The 19,330-nt window shown below is 38.4% G+C and overlaps 1 protein-coding gene across 2 annotated transcripts; it reads left to right on the forward strand.

Moving 5' to 3' along the window:
• The first annotated feature begins 488 nt into the window (after positions 1-488).
• Positions 489-17,106, forward strand: LOC139943008 (E3 ubiquitin-protein ligase TRIM71-like). 2 transcript variants are annotated; one of them, XM_071939821.1, is made up of 6 exons: positions 489-622; positions 2,439-2,500; positions 3,599-4,768; positions 10,615-10,775; positions 11,626-11,733; positions 15,985-17,106. In XM_071939821.1, exons 1-6 carry the CDS (start codon positions 585-587, stop codon positions 16,111-16,113), a joined length of 1,668 nt encoding a protein of 555 aa, XP_071795922.1. In that variant the 5' UTR covers positions 489-584; the 3' UTR covers positions 16,114-17,106. The 2 variants fall into 2 exon arrangements, with proteins under 2 accessions (XP_071795922.1, XP_071795923.1); XM_071939822.1 differs by lacking the exon at positions 489-622 and adding an exon at positions 2,043-2,128.
• Positions 17,107-19,330: the final 2,224 nt, after the last annotated feature.

Consider the following 19,330-nt stretch of genomic DNA (forward strand, 5'->3'; position numbering starts at 1 on the left):
GACATCTGGTACAGTGAATCAGCTTGACAACGACCTGGGCCCCATTCTACCTTTTAATCTAGGTTGGAAAGACCCACACAGGTTCGACTTATTTAAAGTTTTCTGGTGGTCGGTGTACACTTTGAAGCCTATATCATTCGTCTTGGATCGTCTCACTGATATAAAAATGGAGTCGAAGCGTCTAAACACTTTGCTTAGACCCGTACAGGTAAAGGTCTCGTGTCCGATTTGTGGGAAGAGCTTTTCGCGTAGCGACAATATGAAACGAAAGGTAAACACAAACATAATACCGTGTCCGAGTGATTGTGGTACATGATGTGGGCTTGGAGTTATAGAAAACATGGGGAACAAGAACTGACACGTTTGGCTGGTAGACCAATCAGTTGTGACGTCATCTATTAACTACCAGAAAAGGCTCCGTGATCAAGGGTCATTGAGGTTTTCACGTAAACCATGCACCGGTCTTTTTGTTTGTACACGAAGTGAAGGCCACTGGCAATTACAGATTAGGATAGTAATTATTAGATTATTTTATGACACCATAGCTCTATTTAACGTTTAATCTTTGTAGAGAACGATGGAATATGACCGTTTGCAGAGACCTTTATCCTGGATATGCACCGTAAGTATATTAGTCCGTACAGAAACGTACTCTACGTATGGTATTATTGGGCCTTCCGCTCGGGGTCTTTGTAGTGTCTGGTCCGCAAACTGAGAGCAAGTTCGAACATGATCAGAAAACGCAGCAGACGACAACCTAACTACTGGACTTGTACACTTTGACTACTGAGGGGTGTTATTTACACTAGTTCTTTGGGTCTGAAAATATATAATTCGATTATAATGATCTTAATTAAAAAATAGTTCTTAATACTCAACAATTTATTGTCTAACTGTGATGTCTTACACTTTGACCTACCCGCTTGCTGTCTGTGCTGGTAAAAAAATAAAAACAAAAAGAGGGGGTGGGGAGGGGGGAGGGGGAGTCTTCGTCACACCCCCATCAGGCAACCTCCTACTTACAACGATCCAAACGAGCCAAGTCGTGTTTACAAACTGCATTACTGTGCATCCATCAAACTCTGTGTTTACAGTTAGGGGCTGTTGAATGGGGTGGTCATGCTTGCACTATTTCGTTTGAACCCTCTTTTCAACGCTGATGGTACAGAGAAGATCACAACACATGACATTATACATGTTTTTTTCCGTACGGCCGTGAAGCACCCGTTGTTTTAAGTCGATTAAATGGTACGGAATACTCAGTAGGCCTGTTACTATTATGTATTCTTATCTTAATTAATTCTACCACCTCATCAAATTGCTTGTGTTTTTTTTTTTTTTTTTTTTTTTTCTTCAAACTTGACCCCCTAATAACTTATTTAAGAAAGAAACAATACAACGGGTAACTGTTTTTACACATTAATATTAACTTACTTATATAAAAAAAAATGTATCATATATATGTTTTTAGTAATAATAACAAGATATTGTACCCCCAACATGTTATAATTATCAATTGTTTCATATAGGCTATAAAACGAACAACAATGTTAACAAACTTCGTTCAAGAATTATCAACTCACTAATCAGTGTATAAACAAAACCCAATACGGCGCGACAAAAGTTAGAATACACCAAATCATATAATGCTATAGCCTTCTTGCTAATTTTATCACGACAACTAATTTTTTTCCCCCCTGAAATTCTGGTCATTTAAATAACAACCAGTAGTCTTAGCGCAACGGATGCGCAGTTTGTGATTATATTGTTGATTCATCCTATATCCGACCCGCTTGAACATGTTTGGACACGCTTGAAACGCTGCAGACGATACTACACCATCGGTGGACTCCTACATTTTTTTCAACCTATACGCTTTGGGTAAACGCCCCCTTTCCCCTTACCGTCGAAGACCCACAATGACCCTCATGTCTGAGGGTCATGACCCTCCTTCAGAAAACGGGTTCAAATACGCGTTATATACTACTGTTCAATATAAAATGCAGACGTACACTGTGTTTAGTTTACAATTTGCATCATTTTGCATGTAGGGGGTTATGTTGAGATCAGCTTTTAATGACTAACATCCTGGAAATCACCATACAGCGCGATACTATAGATAGCAAAGGTTGCAATTGAAAACACTATCATGAACATTATATACTACCCCTAACCTTTGTACCCTTGAACGCTATAAATAAAGTTGGTTTTTCCAGTTGCGCTTGTTTATCAAAACGTGTTAGCCTACGTACTGTACTTTCATATGCAAATAAGGTTAGCATTTGGGGTTTTTCCAGTTGTGTGAAACTACCATTGTGCATGGGCGTTTACCCGATACATGCACTGTACTTTATATGTAGAAGTAGGGTTTGCTAGAGACGGGAACTGCCTTTTTCATTTTAACGTCATTTGTCTCTCTTGTTTGCCGGTTATCATAGAGTTCGGCAAAGAGGATCAACTGCACAAAGTGTGTCAAGTGAAATTACATCTACAGATTCAGGTGAGACTTTTTTTTCTATCGTCTCTCATATCCTAATTGACAGATGGGACAGTGTTACGAACCAATTTTTTTTTGTAATGACGAATATAGTGGTAAACCCGTTCTGACAAGTTGTATGTGGGCTATGGGAAAATGAAAATTATAGATTTTGTCTTGAATCAGTTTGAGCTGCTTTTAGGAAACTCAAATATGTACAGATATACCATCATTCGAAATGAAATGTTCACATGTTAGTTTTATGGTGTTATTAAATGGCAGTGGACACTATTGGTTGTTACTCCAAGTAATTGTTAGCATAACAACTTACCTTGTAACAAGCAATTTAATGGAGAGCTGTTGAGAGTATAACACATGACGAAAAACGGTTCACCCTGAAGTAACGTAGTTTGGGAGAAAGAAGTATTTTTTTACTGAAATAATATTTGAATTTGATTTCGGGACCTCATAATTAGATTTATAGGTCCTGAAATCAAGCATCCTAGAGCACACAACTTCGATGTGACAAGGGTGTTTTTGGTTCTTTCACTATTATCTCGCAACTTCGACGACCAATTGAGTTAGAACTTTCACATGTTTGTGAATTTTTGCATTATGTTGTATTGAGATACACCAAGTAAGAAGGCTGATATTTGAAAATTAACAAAGGTGTCCAGCGCCTTCAAACTATAGGAGTGAAACAAACAATAACTTTCATTTACCAAACGTATCAAATCCATTCAAAGGGGCAATAATATTTGACTAACAAAATAGCCAATTTCTCGTACTAGAATTAGTAAGTCCATATATCTTTTTTGAGAGATTGGATGGAGAGAGTAAATACATGGTGGGACAAGTTTTCATTTACCTGCTCGACGCATAATATGTTGGCCCAAATGCAAAACAACCGAACGTGCAATAATGGTCTAGCACACTTTGTTATCGCTATTTGCATTGTAGGCCTACCAAGAACCGTTTCTAATCGCAAGTTGTCGCAACTCTCTCAACAAACGGCTCTGTATGCGGTAAGTCTGCTGCTACCTAGTATGCGATAAGTCTGCTGCCACCTAGTGTCAATGATTGTTTGAACTAACGAGTATAACTGTCGTTTTACTTTATTAGAACATTCCAATCTCACCAAGATGGCAAAAGCTGCACTACCCAGTGAGACCACTTGCAATATTAGACATGTACACATCGAATGCCCAATCTGCCTGACTCGGTTCATCGATCCGAAAATCCTGGACTGCCAGCACAGCTTCTGCTTAAAATGTCTTCAGGAACTTGTGGACAAACAGGATCCAAAGACGGATTTCATCATTTGCCCAGTGTGTAGCAAGGAAACTTCAATCCCAGATGAGGGACCATCGGCTCTTCTCAACTGCTTTCTCTTGAGGTCACTTATTGATGACGTAATCAATCCGGATGGTTCCGAGGAGGACATTAACCCTCCTATTTCATCTTGTGAAGGATGTGACGAAGGTCTTGAAGCCGTTTCACGGTGTGTCGACTGTGATGCGAACTTTTGCAAAACATGTCTAGAAAACCACGCCAAATTAAAAAATCATAGGCACCATAAAATTGTTAATGCCATAGGTTCGTCTAATGAGCGACTCAGGGTCACGGACAAACCCGGGTCTTCAAAATGCCGGAAACACACTGACCAGGAACTGTGTTTTTATTGCGACACGTGTGATTCACCCGTGTGTCCTAAATGTGCGGTGTTCGATCACAGAGCGTCAGAACACGATGTCTCTGCAATCAAAGACTCCATTCGATCTTATCGTCAAGCTGTTGAAGAAGCATTGATGAAGTTTGATGAATGTCGCAAGGAATTCAAAAAAGTTGATGACTCCATCAAACACTCACAACATAGATTTCAGGTCATGGTCGACCAGGCTCTTCGAGATATTGTGGCTAAGGAGGAAAAGGAAGTCGAGAAAATCAGAAAAGCATCTCGCCTCCTTCAAGAAAGAGTCACTCAAATCAGTAAAGGAAGGGGTGAGGAATTTGAACGCAAACGGATCAGCAATCACGATAAAGTGAGCCGTGCAGAGCAGATCGTAGCTTCAGTCAATGACTTGATGCAGCAAGCTGATGACTTTGAGCTGCTGGACCTCAAGCCAAAGGTTATGCACAACTTGACATTCCTCAAAGAGCTTCGGTTTCAAACAGTGCAGCGTGGCAAGCCATTCGTCAGGTTCAAAGGTCATGATGTCGTCACTGATGCAGATATCGGTGAAATACTGAAGGAGTGGGAGGTGAAGATGGAGTTTGGTACAAAAGGGAAAGGTAATTGGGGTGCTCAAGGGGCAGCGATCATTGCTGGCTTTAGCAATCATGACCCTGTCGTTGCTGTCATAAAAATGCGGCTATGTTCCATTTTCAACACCAATTCCAACACCAGGACAGGGACTAAATTAAATCCAAAGGGTATTTACATCGGGCTATAATGTTGATGTTAAACAGAACCAACTTTGGATTTTAATTCTTTAACACCAATTAGGGTGTACATTTTGACACCGAGACAGGGAGTAAATTTAATCCAGTGTGGTGTGCGTACCGGGCAATAAGTCTGGTGTAACTCAGCACCAGTACCTGGATTTAAATACATTCAACAATAAATCTGTTAAAAAAAAGTAAATTTACGCAACACAAGTGAAGACAAGAAGATTTGTGCTTGTAACTTCTGATATTGGGTCATTCCGTGTCAATTCAACACGCTTTTGGACCTGACCTTCACGGATTTAAATCAAATTCGGTGTGCTGATTGGACTGCCTGAGAAATGCCCAAATCCCAAATTTTATGTAATTCGGATCATTATTTTGGGAGATACGGCTTAACGAACTTTTGACTAATTAGCATGACCTGCTACGTTTGGACAATCATATCTCCAAAAGTAAAACACCTACAGAGATAATATTTACATCATTTTGAAGCTCTTGACATGGCCCACTATTGATAACATAAAATCAAAAAATTTCAACGCACCACCGAAAAAATACGCAAAAATTTGACCTTTGACCTTGACCTGCGAAAATGCGTAATTTTCAAAATGCGAATTTTTTTTTTTAAATGCAAGTTTAAAATGTAAGCAACAATATTCTGAAAAATTGTGATGGGCACTCTTACAGCTTTTTTGTTATGATTTTTTCAACAAGGCAAAAACCATAAAAACGCATTGTACATGTACATTATACATACATGTACATACATGTATACAGTGTAATGTGTAGTAATGTGTACATGATACATGTACACTAGAAATTCAAAGATAATCATTCAACTTTCGAGTTTCACATTTTGATGTATAGTACAAACACAAACTAAATGCATTTCACTAGATCCGGCAAGGATGCAATGCTTCAGCCCAAGTTCAGCAAATTTTCAGCAAAAGTTTCAGGAGGATGTTCCTTGAAAAGTTCAAACACTTCTTTCAGATACAAAGATCAAAATGTTTCTGGAGATGTTTCTTCTCATTATCAACAGTAACCGACACAAAGTCTTTCATCCCTGGCATTTGTCTGCTGACAGACTTGAACAAGTAAAAGTCTCTCACAGTTTGCACCATTTTTAATGAAAGAAATTTTCCAGCCTAAAGGATTTGGAATGAAAAGCATTCCCTGCTAATTCACCAGTTTCTTTGATTTTCTTGGCATGTAGTTTGATGCTCCAAATTCATCTGCTATTCTTTTCACCCTCCAACTCACTGCTAAGACACTCAAAGACATGAACTTTTTCACTTTTCTTGGTCAAGGAATGAAACTTTCGTTTTCACTGAGTTATCATCTCACTTTCATCGTCACCGAACTATTTTCCTGTAGCAGTTTCCAGTTTCTGCTTTAAAATTGTTGTCTTTAGTTTCTCAACCTTGTTTTCCATGTAACTTCCATGAGCTTTCTTCTTACTTATGATTGGAGATACACCAATAATTGTCATAGCCTCATTGATAATGTTAATGTCGGTATTTGGCTGCACAAAAACATCCTGATGTGCAGATGACATTGATGGTCCCTGAACTTCTGGATCACTGCTAAATCTTTCAGTTGTTGAGAGTATTTTCTCAGGCGACAGTTGAGATATCTACTTGCGACAGCCGGTGCTGTATGCTCGAGTGAAATAAAGACTTGGATGCTCCAGTATAAACCTAAATGATACCTGCCTTAAGCCTGCTTTTTTTCTTGCTTTGTGATTTAAATGGGTCACAGTGTCTATGATCATGACTTGACTTTTAAAGGACTAAATAAAGCTTTTAAAGCACTAAATGTGAATACTCTGTACACTGTACATTGTATAACATGTATACAGTATGTCGGATACACAGTGTCTCCTATATTAAATTAAGGGGATGAAATGAATTAGCTCATTAAGTCATGTCATGAAATATACTTTTGGACTCCATATTATTACCAGGGTGACATGGTTTTTAATGTGTGTGTACACACTACCACACAATACTCTGTACACACTACCACACAATACTGTGTACACTGTACATTGTGTATGTTGTACAATGCGTTTTCATGGTTTTGGCCTTGTTAGCCAATGTTCAAAAAATCATAACAAAAAAATTGTACAAGTGCCCATCACAATTTTTCAGAATAATGTTGCTTACATCTTAAACTTGCATTAAAAAAAAAATTGCGCATTTTGAAAAATACGCATTTTTGCAAATCAAGGTCAAAGGTCAAATTTTTGCGTACTTTTTCGGTGGTGCGTGGAAATTTTTTGATTTTATGTTATCAAATGTGGGCCATGTCAAGAGCTTCAAAATGATATAAATATTATCTTTGTAGGTATTTTACTTTTGGAGATATGATTGTCCAAACATAGCAGGTCATGCTAATTAGTCAAAAGTTCGTTAACCCGTATCTCCCAAAATAATGATCCGAATTACATAAAATTTGGGATTTAGGCATTTCTCAGGGAGTCCAATCAGCACACCGAATTTCATTTAAATCCGTGAAGGTCAGGTCCAAAAGCGTGTTGTATTGACACGGAATGACCCTATTGTTGCTTCAAAATATAAATCTAGAATAAATCATTCATGTTTTAAACAATATACAATGATACAACTCAGAAACAAAAGTAGTCAATGGAAAGTCTAAACTATCAATAAAACGCAGTTAGCATCGAAGAATTGCACTTTTAAGGATCAATACAGTTTTTAGCATTACTGATTATAATTGTATAAAACAGATGTGAAAGCTGTATTGTACTTGACAGATACAGGTTTTTTTTTTTTTTTTTTTTTTTTTTTTAATACCTGCATGTAATCACACAGCAAGAGGGATCTGTTAAGAAGGTTTTATATTTAATGAATAATCATTTTGACATTTGGTCTACAAATACAAAAACCGACGCTTTTGCCCAATAATGAAAACTTATTTGTTCTAGATTAAAGGTAACATATATGTTACCTATAATCTAGAACATATTATTATTATCGACATTCCTGAGTTTTACATTTTCAGGATGGAGGCAAAAAAATCACATGTATAAATAATCGCAAATTATTTTCTTGAAAATCTCAGACATCTACCAAAACATCTTGTAAAATTGGCAAGAAGTTGCACACACTCAAATGTAAAAAAGAAATGCACTTTGATTTCAAGGACCACAGCAATTAGTTTGCTTTACCCCTACTGATTACATCATTAGAAATACACAAAAACACCTGATACAATGGGAAACTTTAGACTATCTGCCAATCACCAAGAGAGGGCGCTCTTTACCAGGTAAAGTCAACAACTTAGGAATAGGAGAAGCATGAGTGACGGTCACTGACAGCAAATACCTTGTGTTTTGCGTGTTTTTGATTTTGTATTTAGATTTAGCCAAACTGTATTTTGTTTTTATAACACAATGCCAGCATAAACCAAACTGTTCTGAAACAGGACGTACTGGAACACGAGTTCCCCAAGGATAACAAGCGGTGTGCATGTGTTTTGGGGAGTGTTTCTTCTAGGGTAATTAGCAAAAATTCCAAAATGCTGACCTACCAAAAATTAAGAAGAAATCTGAAGTTTAGTTGTATGACAATGTACCTGATGTAATTTTCAAGAGGCTGAGAGACTTCTAAATATTTTTTGAGTATTTTTGAATTTTTAGCATTTACCATTGTTTGCTATAGGAGTTGTGCACCCTTACCTGGTAGGTCTGCTGCCCTCTAGTGGCAGAGCTTTCAAAAAGTCTCCCATTGCATGAGCAATGTACATACAAATTATTTGTACAAAACTGGGCCCAATTTCATGGAGCTGCTTAATGCTTTCACGAGCTGCTAAGGACAACAAATTTATCCTTATTAAAAAAGGTTACCAGTACAAAATGTATTTGGTATCCTGCAGAGTTGTGCTAAGCAGAAAAAAATGTTAGGCAATATTTGTGCTTGAAGGCAGAGGGCACTATTGGTAATTGTCGAAGACTAGCCTTCACAGTTAGTGAATCTCAACATATGCATAAAATAACAAACCTGTGAATTTCACAATCGGAGTAAAGACTACATGTAGCCGTATCTCGAGTAAGGACGAGTTACTCAACCTATAAACTTAGGACTAGCGTCACGTTTTTACTCCTAAGAACTAGTCCATGACCGATGCCCCATGGGCAGTAGAGCTGAGCTTGTGAGAGATTTGTATGGCCAACACCTTCGTTGGAATAGATTCCTTTTGATTGACTCATTGATCATGATATCACAAGTAATCACACCCTGTCTTAAAGGAATACGTTGCCCTGGATCGCTCGAGTTGGTCTTTAAAAAGCGTTTGTTGTAACCGTTTGTTAAAACTTGCATATGGTTAGACAGATATTTTAAAAGTAGAATACAATGATCCACACACATTTGCCTCAAAATTGCGTGGTTTTCCTTTTACTTTGCGAACTAACACGGTCGGCCATTTATGGGAGTCAAAATTTTGACTCCCGTAAATGGCCGACCGTGTTTGTCGTCGAGGTAAAGGAAAAACACTCAATTTCGATCATGGATCATTATATTCTACTTTTAAAATATCTTTCTAATCATATGCATTTTATAACAAACGGTTACAAACGCTTTTCAAAGACCAACTCGACCGATCCAACGGAACGTGTTCCTTTAATTCTTTGCGTTATTTTGGATTATTTATTTCCTTTAAAAATTTGCTGTCTTCTATTTCTCCTTTATAATAATATGAAATTGATGAGAGACTCTCTTGAAATGTGTTGTTGTTTAATCAATGATATTTTGCCATTCAAACGGCTCTATGTGCACAAGCTCTAATATGAGAGTTGTCTGACAGTAGTGGGTAGAAATAGTGCAAAAGTCTTATGTTCCTTTGGCAAAAATGGCTGTGCATGTAACTTTAGTTTTTTTTCTTAAATGTTCAGACACTCTAAAATGGTTCGTATGCAAACATCTATTAATACTTGTTCTTTCTTTATTGTAGGCTGTCCATGTTTGCGAGTTATATAAACACTAATATATACCTCATGTTTTATAGAATCTTTTAATCTGATTGGTCAAAAATGGAGTCATGAAAATAGCTATGCCTCCTTTTCTATCAAGATGACGTCATAGCGACTATGCCCGGGGCACAGTCAATTGATTATGCCCGCCCTGAAAATAACGCAACTATACGACTAGCGTTCCGTATCACGACGCGACCTTTCTTCGCAGACGACCTTTCGTCGTAGTCAGTGTTGTTTATGATTAGAAGAATCTTTATTCAAAATATAAAATAAGTATTGACTGCTGAATAATTGGGGCCCAGTTAAAATTAAAGGCCATTTAGTGATGCCAAAACCATCGCTATGCCCTCAGCTTCGCTTCGGACATAGTCATGGTTTTGACATCACCTTGGGCCTTAACTATGCCTCTCATAGCAGTCAATATTTTCATACCATACCACATCTTCATTATCATTCGGGCATGTATGCTTCGTTTGTGAAAGGGCAAGGGCAAGGGCACCAAGGCATGTTCTCCTTGGTAAAGGGCACTCTATGAAGAATTTGTATATTTCTACTAGAGCATTTCAAGGGCACCAAGGCTTGCAATGACCAGGTGGCATTGGGGCAATCGACTATGTTGCCTCTAATTCCCTTCGTAGCCCACGTGATGTATTAGTGTTGATGGTTGTTATTATGATTGTTGTTATTTCAGCGTTTGGAGCAGCGCCCTCTACAGGTCTGTTTGGCCAGACTGCTGCAGCCACAGCACCATCTGGCAAGACATACAAAGGAGCAAGTAGCCTGTTTAGTGTTGGAGCCTCATCACGATCGTTTGTTGATAAAGTTCAAAGTGGTACCACGGTCAAATTCAAAGTGAGTATCAACTCAAAATAATTGTTAGCATAAAACCTTACTTGGTAACGAGCGTTGGAGAGATGTTGATAGTACAAAATGTTGTGAAAAACGGACTTCCCTGTGAAGTAAAACAAATATCTCATTAAAATAACAAATTACTTCAGCTAAAGACTTGTATTATGCACCTGAAAGCACACACAGTAATGACACAGGTGTGTTTATTATTATCTTGCAAATTCGATGACCAATTGAGCCCAAACTTTCACTAAATTCACTTGTGTTTTTATGCATACATTGGGATACACCAAGTGAAAAGGCTGGTCTGTGTGCATCATAGAAGGGTTGGAGACTATTTCCATGGATAACTTTTGGCCTTGCCATGTCAAACTATCTCTCCTCTATTCGCCAATCTCATGAGATCCCATTCTGTACTGATACATTATTTGGCCGCAGTTTTGAAGAAAAAAAATGTCATGCATTAAGTGTCAAAAGCTAAAGGTTTAGTTGGCTGGATGTCCTGTTTATAATTCAAAGTGTCCTCTTTTTTATCTTCAGTAAAAACATAATCAACAATAATAGATTTTAATGTCTAAATTATAATGTAAAAACTGTCATTTTTTTTTAAGCGGAGGTAAGGTAGTTATAAACGTTACATCAAAAGTTTAACAACCCATAACCTCTAAAACAACTTGTACTCTTGAACACTTAAAATATACGTTTCTTACATGAGTAGTTAACCGAAATATAAAGTAAACATGTGAGATTGAGCGTTTGGTCACTGTGATTTTACACCGAATTAACAATGTTGAGACTTTGAGCTTTTTTATTTGATACTGATTGAATTGATGTGCCCGTTCTTTGATTACAGCCGGTGATAAGTACAGACACAGATATTAGAAGTGGAGTTACATCTAACATCAACACAAGACACCTGGTTATAACAGCCATGAAGGAATATGAAAACAAATGTGTGGAGGTGTGTGTTCACAAGTCTTTTTGCTTTTCTCCCCCCCCCCCCCCCTGTGTTTTAGACTCTGTAAGTAAATAGGCCATACGGCTAAACTGTACCTTCTCATCCCTCCGACCCCGTGGGTCTATCTAGCTTTTTCACACCGTGAACGTCTGATCCGTGTCGAAACCAACACGGATCCACTCCCTGTCGACACGGTTTAAAGTCGTTTCCCTGTTTACACTACACAACGCGACACCCGCCTTTTTGCAATACGTGTAGTGTTTCAATCCGTGTTGAGCGCGACAAACGTTTGGATCTTACACGGGTAACATGGAGTTGAACGTCTCATTTCCTTAACGTGAATGAGCAATAGAGGGCGCCATCACTTTCGCGCAATTTGACTAAACACCTTTTCGCAAATACCATTGCGCAAGCGCAGACTGTTGAATGAGGTGCATTGTGGAATAGATATGGATCAAATTTGGACACCAGCTAGACCACAATGCACCTAATTCCAAGCTTTGCCAGCTTTATTTTGTTTGTTCGTTGCTTAACAACTACAGCGCACGCACTGCGGTGGTACCAGCGAGTAGCTTAAAGGAACACGTTGCCTTGGATCGGACGAGTTGGTCTATAAAAAGCGTTTGTAACCGTTTTTTATAAAGTGCATATGGTTGGAAAGATGTTTTAAAAGTAGAATACAATGATCCACACAAGTTTGCCTCGAAATTGCGTGGTTTTCTTTTTACTGTGCGAACTAACACGGTCGGCCATTTATGGGAGTCAAAAATTTGGCTCCCAAAAATGGCCAACCGTGTTAGTCGATGAGGTAAGAGGAAAACCGTGCAATTTCGAGGCATCATTGTATCCTACTTTTACAACATCTTTCTATCCATATGCATTTTATAAAAAACGGTAACAAACGCTTTTCAAAGACCAACTCGACCGATCCAAGGTAACTTGTTCCTTTAACGTGGATCGGAGTTAAACCAGAAGCGTTTCACACTAAAGCTTTCGAAAGGTGTCAGACTTCAGAACACGAAGTGGGAACTCTCAACCCTACTAGCGAGCAGGGTTAGTTTCTAATTGGGGTATTGCGCTCTACATGGTTCAATGCCGTGTTGAAATGTTGCAGTGTGAAAAGGGTTCATTAGCTACCATGTGTCGGACTCGTGTCCAAACACGGATACTTTTCGTAGTGTGCAAAGGCTTTAAGATAACTCTGCAGTTTTTAATCAAGCAGTTCGATATATATAATTCATTGCGACAATGTGCGGAAACGAACGTGATAAAGCCTTTTCATATGAAATTCTGAGCCTACATTTCGTGAGCAGACCTTTTTTTTCGAAATTCTTCCCAAATTGTTATACGGCAAAAGTAACACTTGTTGAGATCTATCAGAACGCTACTTCGAACTTGCCCATGTGGTAAGCCTATTTGGAGTTCCAGCTGCGCATGTATGTTACTGCTGATAACGCAATGTGTAGCTCTCCCGTGAATAGTTTACAATACCAGTGGGTATTGTCAAAAGGTCACTAGAGAGCAAGAAATTGCGTTGTCAGCAGTAACAGACATGCGCAGTTGGAATTCCGAAAATACTTATTCGGAATCGTCATCTGCAGCAATTACTTCGTTCAACAATGCAGAGTTCTTTTATATCAGGGCGGGGTGGGGGGGGGGGGGTCGGAACGAAACTCATTTCCAATGCATCCTATATTCACACCGTATGACATATAATGGTCAAAGACAAGGATACATGCACTTTATGCAACCCAGCATATACTTTAATTAACAAATCTGTAACATACAGGCACTGGACACCTTTCTTGGTAATTGTCATAGACCAGTCTTCTCACTTTGTGTATCTTTAACATTACGCACAAAATAACAAACCTGTGAAACTTTGAGCTCAAAATGGTCGTCGAAGTTGCGAGATAATAATGCTGGAAAAACAGCATTGTTACACGAAATTGTATGCTCTATAGATGTTGATTTCTAGACCTCAAAATCTAATTCTGACGTCTCGAAATCAAACTCGTGGAAAATTAATTCAGAGGGAGCCGCTTCTCACAATTTTGTATAATCAACAGCTCCCCATTACTCGTCACCAAGTAAGGTGTTATGCTAATAAGTATTTTGAGTAATTACCAATAGTGTCAACTGTCTTTAAATACCTTAACTATTTATATTCATATTATTTGTTTGCTATCCTTGCTCGATGCAATAAGATTGAAGACACTAGACACTATTAGTAATTGTCAAAGACCACTCTTCCCACTTGGTGTATCTCAACATATGCATAAATAACAAACCTGTGAACAGTTGAACTCAATATTGGTCGTCGAAGTTGCGAGATAATACTGGAAGAAAAAAAAACACCCTTGACGCACAAGTTGTGCTTGAATTTGAGACCTCAGATGATGTATCTTATTCAATTAAAATAATGTAAGTGAGAAATTAATTTTTTCTCCAAAACTACGTTACTTCAGAGGGAGCCGTTTCTCACAATGTGTCTAAATTATCAACATCTCTCCATTGCTCATTACCAAAGAAGTGTTTTATGATAACAATTTATTAATTATATTAAATGATAACAATTGTTTTGAGTAATACTGCCTTTAAAGCCATTGGACCCTTTCGGTACGGAAACACAAAAAAAGTTCAAAGATTTACAAATAACTTACAGGGTTTACAGAAGGTAGTGGTGAAAGACTTCTCTTGAAATATTATTCAATGAAATGCTTTACTTTTTGAGAAAACAGTAAAACAATATAAATTCTCGATAGCGAGAATTACGGATTTATTTTAAACACATGTCATGACACGGCGAAACGCGCGGATACAAGGGTGGGTTTTCCCGTTATTTTCTCCCGACTCCGATGACCGATTGAGCCTAAATTTTCACAGGTTTGTTTTTTGATATAGAAGTTGTGATACACGAAGTGTGGGCCTTGGACAATACTGTTTACCGAAAAGGTCCAATGGCTTTAAGTGCGACCGGTCATCGGATATACACAAACATTGTGATGGGAAAAAATGTCACTGTTTTTAAAGGCCGTGGACACTAATGGTAATTACTCAAAATAATTATTAGCATAAAACCTTTCTTGGTGACGAGTAATGGGGAGAGGTTGATGGTATAAAACATTGTGAGAAACGGCTCCCTCTGAAGTGCCATAGTTTTCGACAAAGAAGTAATTTTCCACGAAGTTGATATCGAGACCTCAGATTTAGAACTTGAGGTCTCGAAATCAACCATCTAAACGAACACAACTTCGTGTGACAAGGGTGTTTTTTTCTTTCATTATTATCTCGCAACTTCGATGACCGATTGAGCTCAATTTTTTACAGGTTTGTTATTTTATGCATATGTTGAGATACACCAACTGATAAGGCTAGTATTTGACAATTACCACTGTATAGTGTCCACTGCCTTTAACAATCAGATTCTCGATAAAAAAGTTTTTCCTCCATGACCATCTTTAAACAAATTGTGTGCATATATATAAACATACTTTTAATACCTCATCATTGTTGTGCACTTTTGCGCACCGCTGAGCCAAGTGTTTAGGCATCATCTAGCCCTATATAGGACTCTTTCTCTGTAGTACAATACGAAAGTGTAAGGCCGCCAGGGCTAAGGCATCATCCAGCCACAATGAGTTTAACAACAACATACATGACAGAGTCCAGAATTTTCCAGAAGACGATACGAGTATATTGATCGAAGTGTTTAGTCGTTAACCGCCGGTTCTTTTTATAACCAACACTGCTAAAAAATATATATTTAATAATAATCCACATGGTTTAACCGTAAACCCCCTTTTTTACATACTCAAACAGTACCCTTGGATTGTTTTCCCACGTCGTATTTAAAGCCATTGGACCCTTTCGGTTCAGAAAAAAAAAAAAAAATTCACAGATTTACAAATAACTTACAGGGTTTACAGAAGGCAATGATGAAAGACTTCTCTTGAAATATTATTCCATGAAATGCTTTACTTTTTGAGAAAACAGCAAAACAATATAAATTGTCGTTAACGAGAATGACGGATTCATATAAACACATGTCATGACACGGCGAAACGCGCGGAAACAAGGGTGGATTTCCCGTTGTTTTTTCCCGACTCCGATGACTGATTGAGCCTAAATTTTCACAGGTTTGTTATTTGAGATAGAAGTTGTGGTACACAAAGTGAGGGCCTTGGACAACACTGTTTACCGAAAGGGTCCAATGGCTTTAACATTTTATATTTCAAACTGTTAACTTGACAGGAGTTGAGGCTGGAGGACTATGCCAGGGCTATAGAGGACTTAAAACAGCAGATAGAAATATTGGTACACACGTTATCACTGGCAACAATAACCCCAAAAGGGAAGGAGCATGGAAGTGCTTGGAAATGAAAACAGCGACTACCGCCCTGTAGCAATTACATCTGTGGTGATGAAATGCTTGGAGAAGATTATTCTACATAACCTCATCCAGCCTATTTAGAAGAAACTTGACATCCATTTTACACACGAAATATACGAACATTTGGACAAACAGCAGTGCTATGCAAGGACTCTGTTTATTGACTTCGCATCGGCTTCCAGCATGATACAACCAACTTTGTTACTATAGAAACTCAAACACGTATAAAACCATCTTTAATTATCTGGATAAGGAACTTTCTCTGAGCAAGAGTTCAACAAGTTAAAGTCAACCAAATTTTATCAGACCTTTTACTTTGTAACACTGGCTCACCCCAGGGTTGTGTCATTTGTGCCGAGGACGCAATAATTATTGGAGTTATAAACAACCATCGGGGGAGGGGGATAAATGAAAGCAATGCAGAACTTTAGCGAGTGGTGTAATGAAAACTATTCATAGTGTATTCCTCCAAAAGCAAAGCAGACTGTGTTTGATTTCAGACATATTAGGGACCTTTAGATTTGGGTGAACGCGGACTTCGTTCACGTTGTATAGTTAGCCTTTATTTAAGGCGCTTCGCTGCGTCGGTACTCTCGCTGGTCTCTTTACTTGAGTGGCATGAGTGACATAATGGTGCCGCGTGCGCCTTTCTACAGGCTACGTTCACGTCGAGCACGGCTTTGATTTTTCTGAACGTATGTCCAAACCATAGTTTTGGGGTCCTCAACTCGTGCAGACAACATTGGTGACGACTTGACGCATGCGCAAAGCCTCAGCAAGATGTAGGCACATGTCAGTCGACGTCTTGGATGCAAAATCTAAAGCTGCATGTTGTCTGCACGTAGTGTCGTATGAGGCGCCAAAAATAACTTCACCCACTATTTAAATGGTACAACACACAAATATATGTGTATAAATGAAAGAACGCTTTCGTTACCCTATATAATGAAAGTTGTCCAATATGTATATCAAAATAACTGCATGAGCAAAAATAACAATTTACATATAAAATAAATCATCATTGTTTGTAAAAAAAAAAAAATGAAATGGCGTGTAGAATTATATATAAAAGCTTCGTAAAACAATGAGTGAGTAGATGGCCTTATATTTAGCTTTCGATCTAAACTGGACCTTCAGAGGCATAAATAAGTACGAAAAAAATACATTTCCTTTTATAGACAAAGGAGGAAATGGATTAAGGGAAGGATCCATAAAAACGGGAACATTATAGCCAAACAAATTTCTATTTGAAAAACCACTGGGCCCAATTTCATAGAGCTTCTAGGCACAAAATTTGCTTATCATTACATTTCCGCCTTGATAAAAACAGGCTTACCAGCCACAGTTGCTAAGTGCTTGTTACGTAGTCAGCTGTTGCTTGCCTACACTGAAAACCACGGGGAAATTTTGTTGGTAGGCCTAATCCTCTTTTATCAAGGAAGACTTGTTTTGCCAAGTAAAACTTTTGTGCTGAGCAGCTCTATGAACTTTGGCCCAGCTGGCTATGAACCAAAGATCGTGGTTGTAGTAGGGGCAGGCACAATGCTACGAACCCCAATAGGAGTATGAGGACAAAGGATGGTCGTATGAAAGAATGGATTACTAGACCACAAAAGTGGGGTGTAATGCATTGTATGTATAGCAATGCAGGGAAACGTGAAAGGGTTGGATTAGAGAGCAATTTGCATGATGCAACTAATGGACAATTTAAAGAACAACAAGATCAAAGGTAGGGTGTTTTCAAAAGAGGTATTGGGAGGAGGAGGGGGGTGGGCGGCTGTAGAGAAAACGGTTACAACATACCACTGCAAATGTAGACAAACAACACTTATTGACCGAACAAATTTCGAACTATACACTTTATTTACAGATAATAAATATACAAAAAATAAATTTTCCAGCTATAGTGAAATGGAGGGTAATGGTAAGCTATTCAACACCAGAGTTTATGTTTGGTTTAAAGGGTTGGACTGTCTAAGTTGAGTTGGTGAATCCGGTGTGATTCTCTATGTTTGCGGTGTGTGTCATACTCTTGCGAAACTTATGTATAATATTGTGTGGTTTGAAATTTATTATTTGTAAATAAAGGTAAAATAATGGATGAATAATGAATTATGTGTTATATAATGAATTATATGTAAATAATTGCGTTTGATATATTTTTTACATTTGGCGCCCCATAGAGTCGCGACCCCAAAACTATGGTTATGACATCACTTGGAAAAAAACACAACCGTGGTCGACGTGAACGAGGTCCACGTTCACTCAAACCTAAAGGTCCCGAGTGAAAGAAAAACCTACCTGGTCACACGAAGTTGTGTACTTTCAGTTGCTTGATTTCATGACCTCAAATTATAAATCTGAGGTCTCGAAATCAAAATATAATGCGTGGAAAATTACTTCTTTCTCGAATACTACGTCGCTTCAGAGGGAGCCGTTTCTCACAATGCTTGATACTATCAACCTCTCATGACTATTACTCTTTATCAAGTAAGGTTTTATGATAATAATTATTTCGAGTAGTTACCATTTTTGTCCACTGCCTTTAAAAACCAGTATAGTTCTTTTCAGAGTTTAGAAGTCCCCCGAACCGATAAATCTTCTCCGCGGTAGAAGAATAAAGAGACAGTGCTGTAAGAAAACAACTCTACAATACATGGTGTTGCCGCAAACGAACTATAATTATTTCATATATCAAATAATAAACCACAAGGGAAACTGACTGGGTACATTTTTAAATGATTTAGGATTGAACAAAGAAAAACTGACGAGAGCGGGATTTGAACCAACGACCTCCGGTTTAACGCGCCGGCGCTCTACCAACTGAGCTATCTAGCCCTATGTTGGTGGTCTCCCAATTGTGTCAATATCTTTGTTCGGGGGTGCCTGTCAGAAGCCATTAAACCACAAACTGCCGTGTAGCCAGGGATCACACCGGGTAACGATACAACCTGGGAAGCGGCAGACGGGGGATCACCTTAAGGGGATGCGACTTTTTATATCAGATATCAAATAATAAACCACAAGGGAAACTGACTGGGTACATTTTTAAATGATTTAGGATTGAACAAAGAAAAAATGACTAGAGCGGGATTTGAACCAACGACCTCCGGTTTAACGTGCCGGCGCTCTACCAACTGAGCTATCTAGCCCTATGTTGGTGGTCTCCCAATTTTGTCAATATCTTTGTTCGGGGGGTGCCTGTCA

This window comes from Asterias amurensis, chromosome 10 (assembly GCF_032118995.1).
Source record: "Asterias amurensis chromosome 10, ASM3211899v1".
Lineage (NCBI taxonomy): Eukaryota > Metazoa > Echinodermata > Asteroidea > Forcipulatida > Asteriidae > Asterias > Asterias amurensis.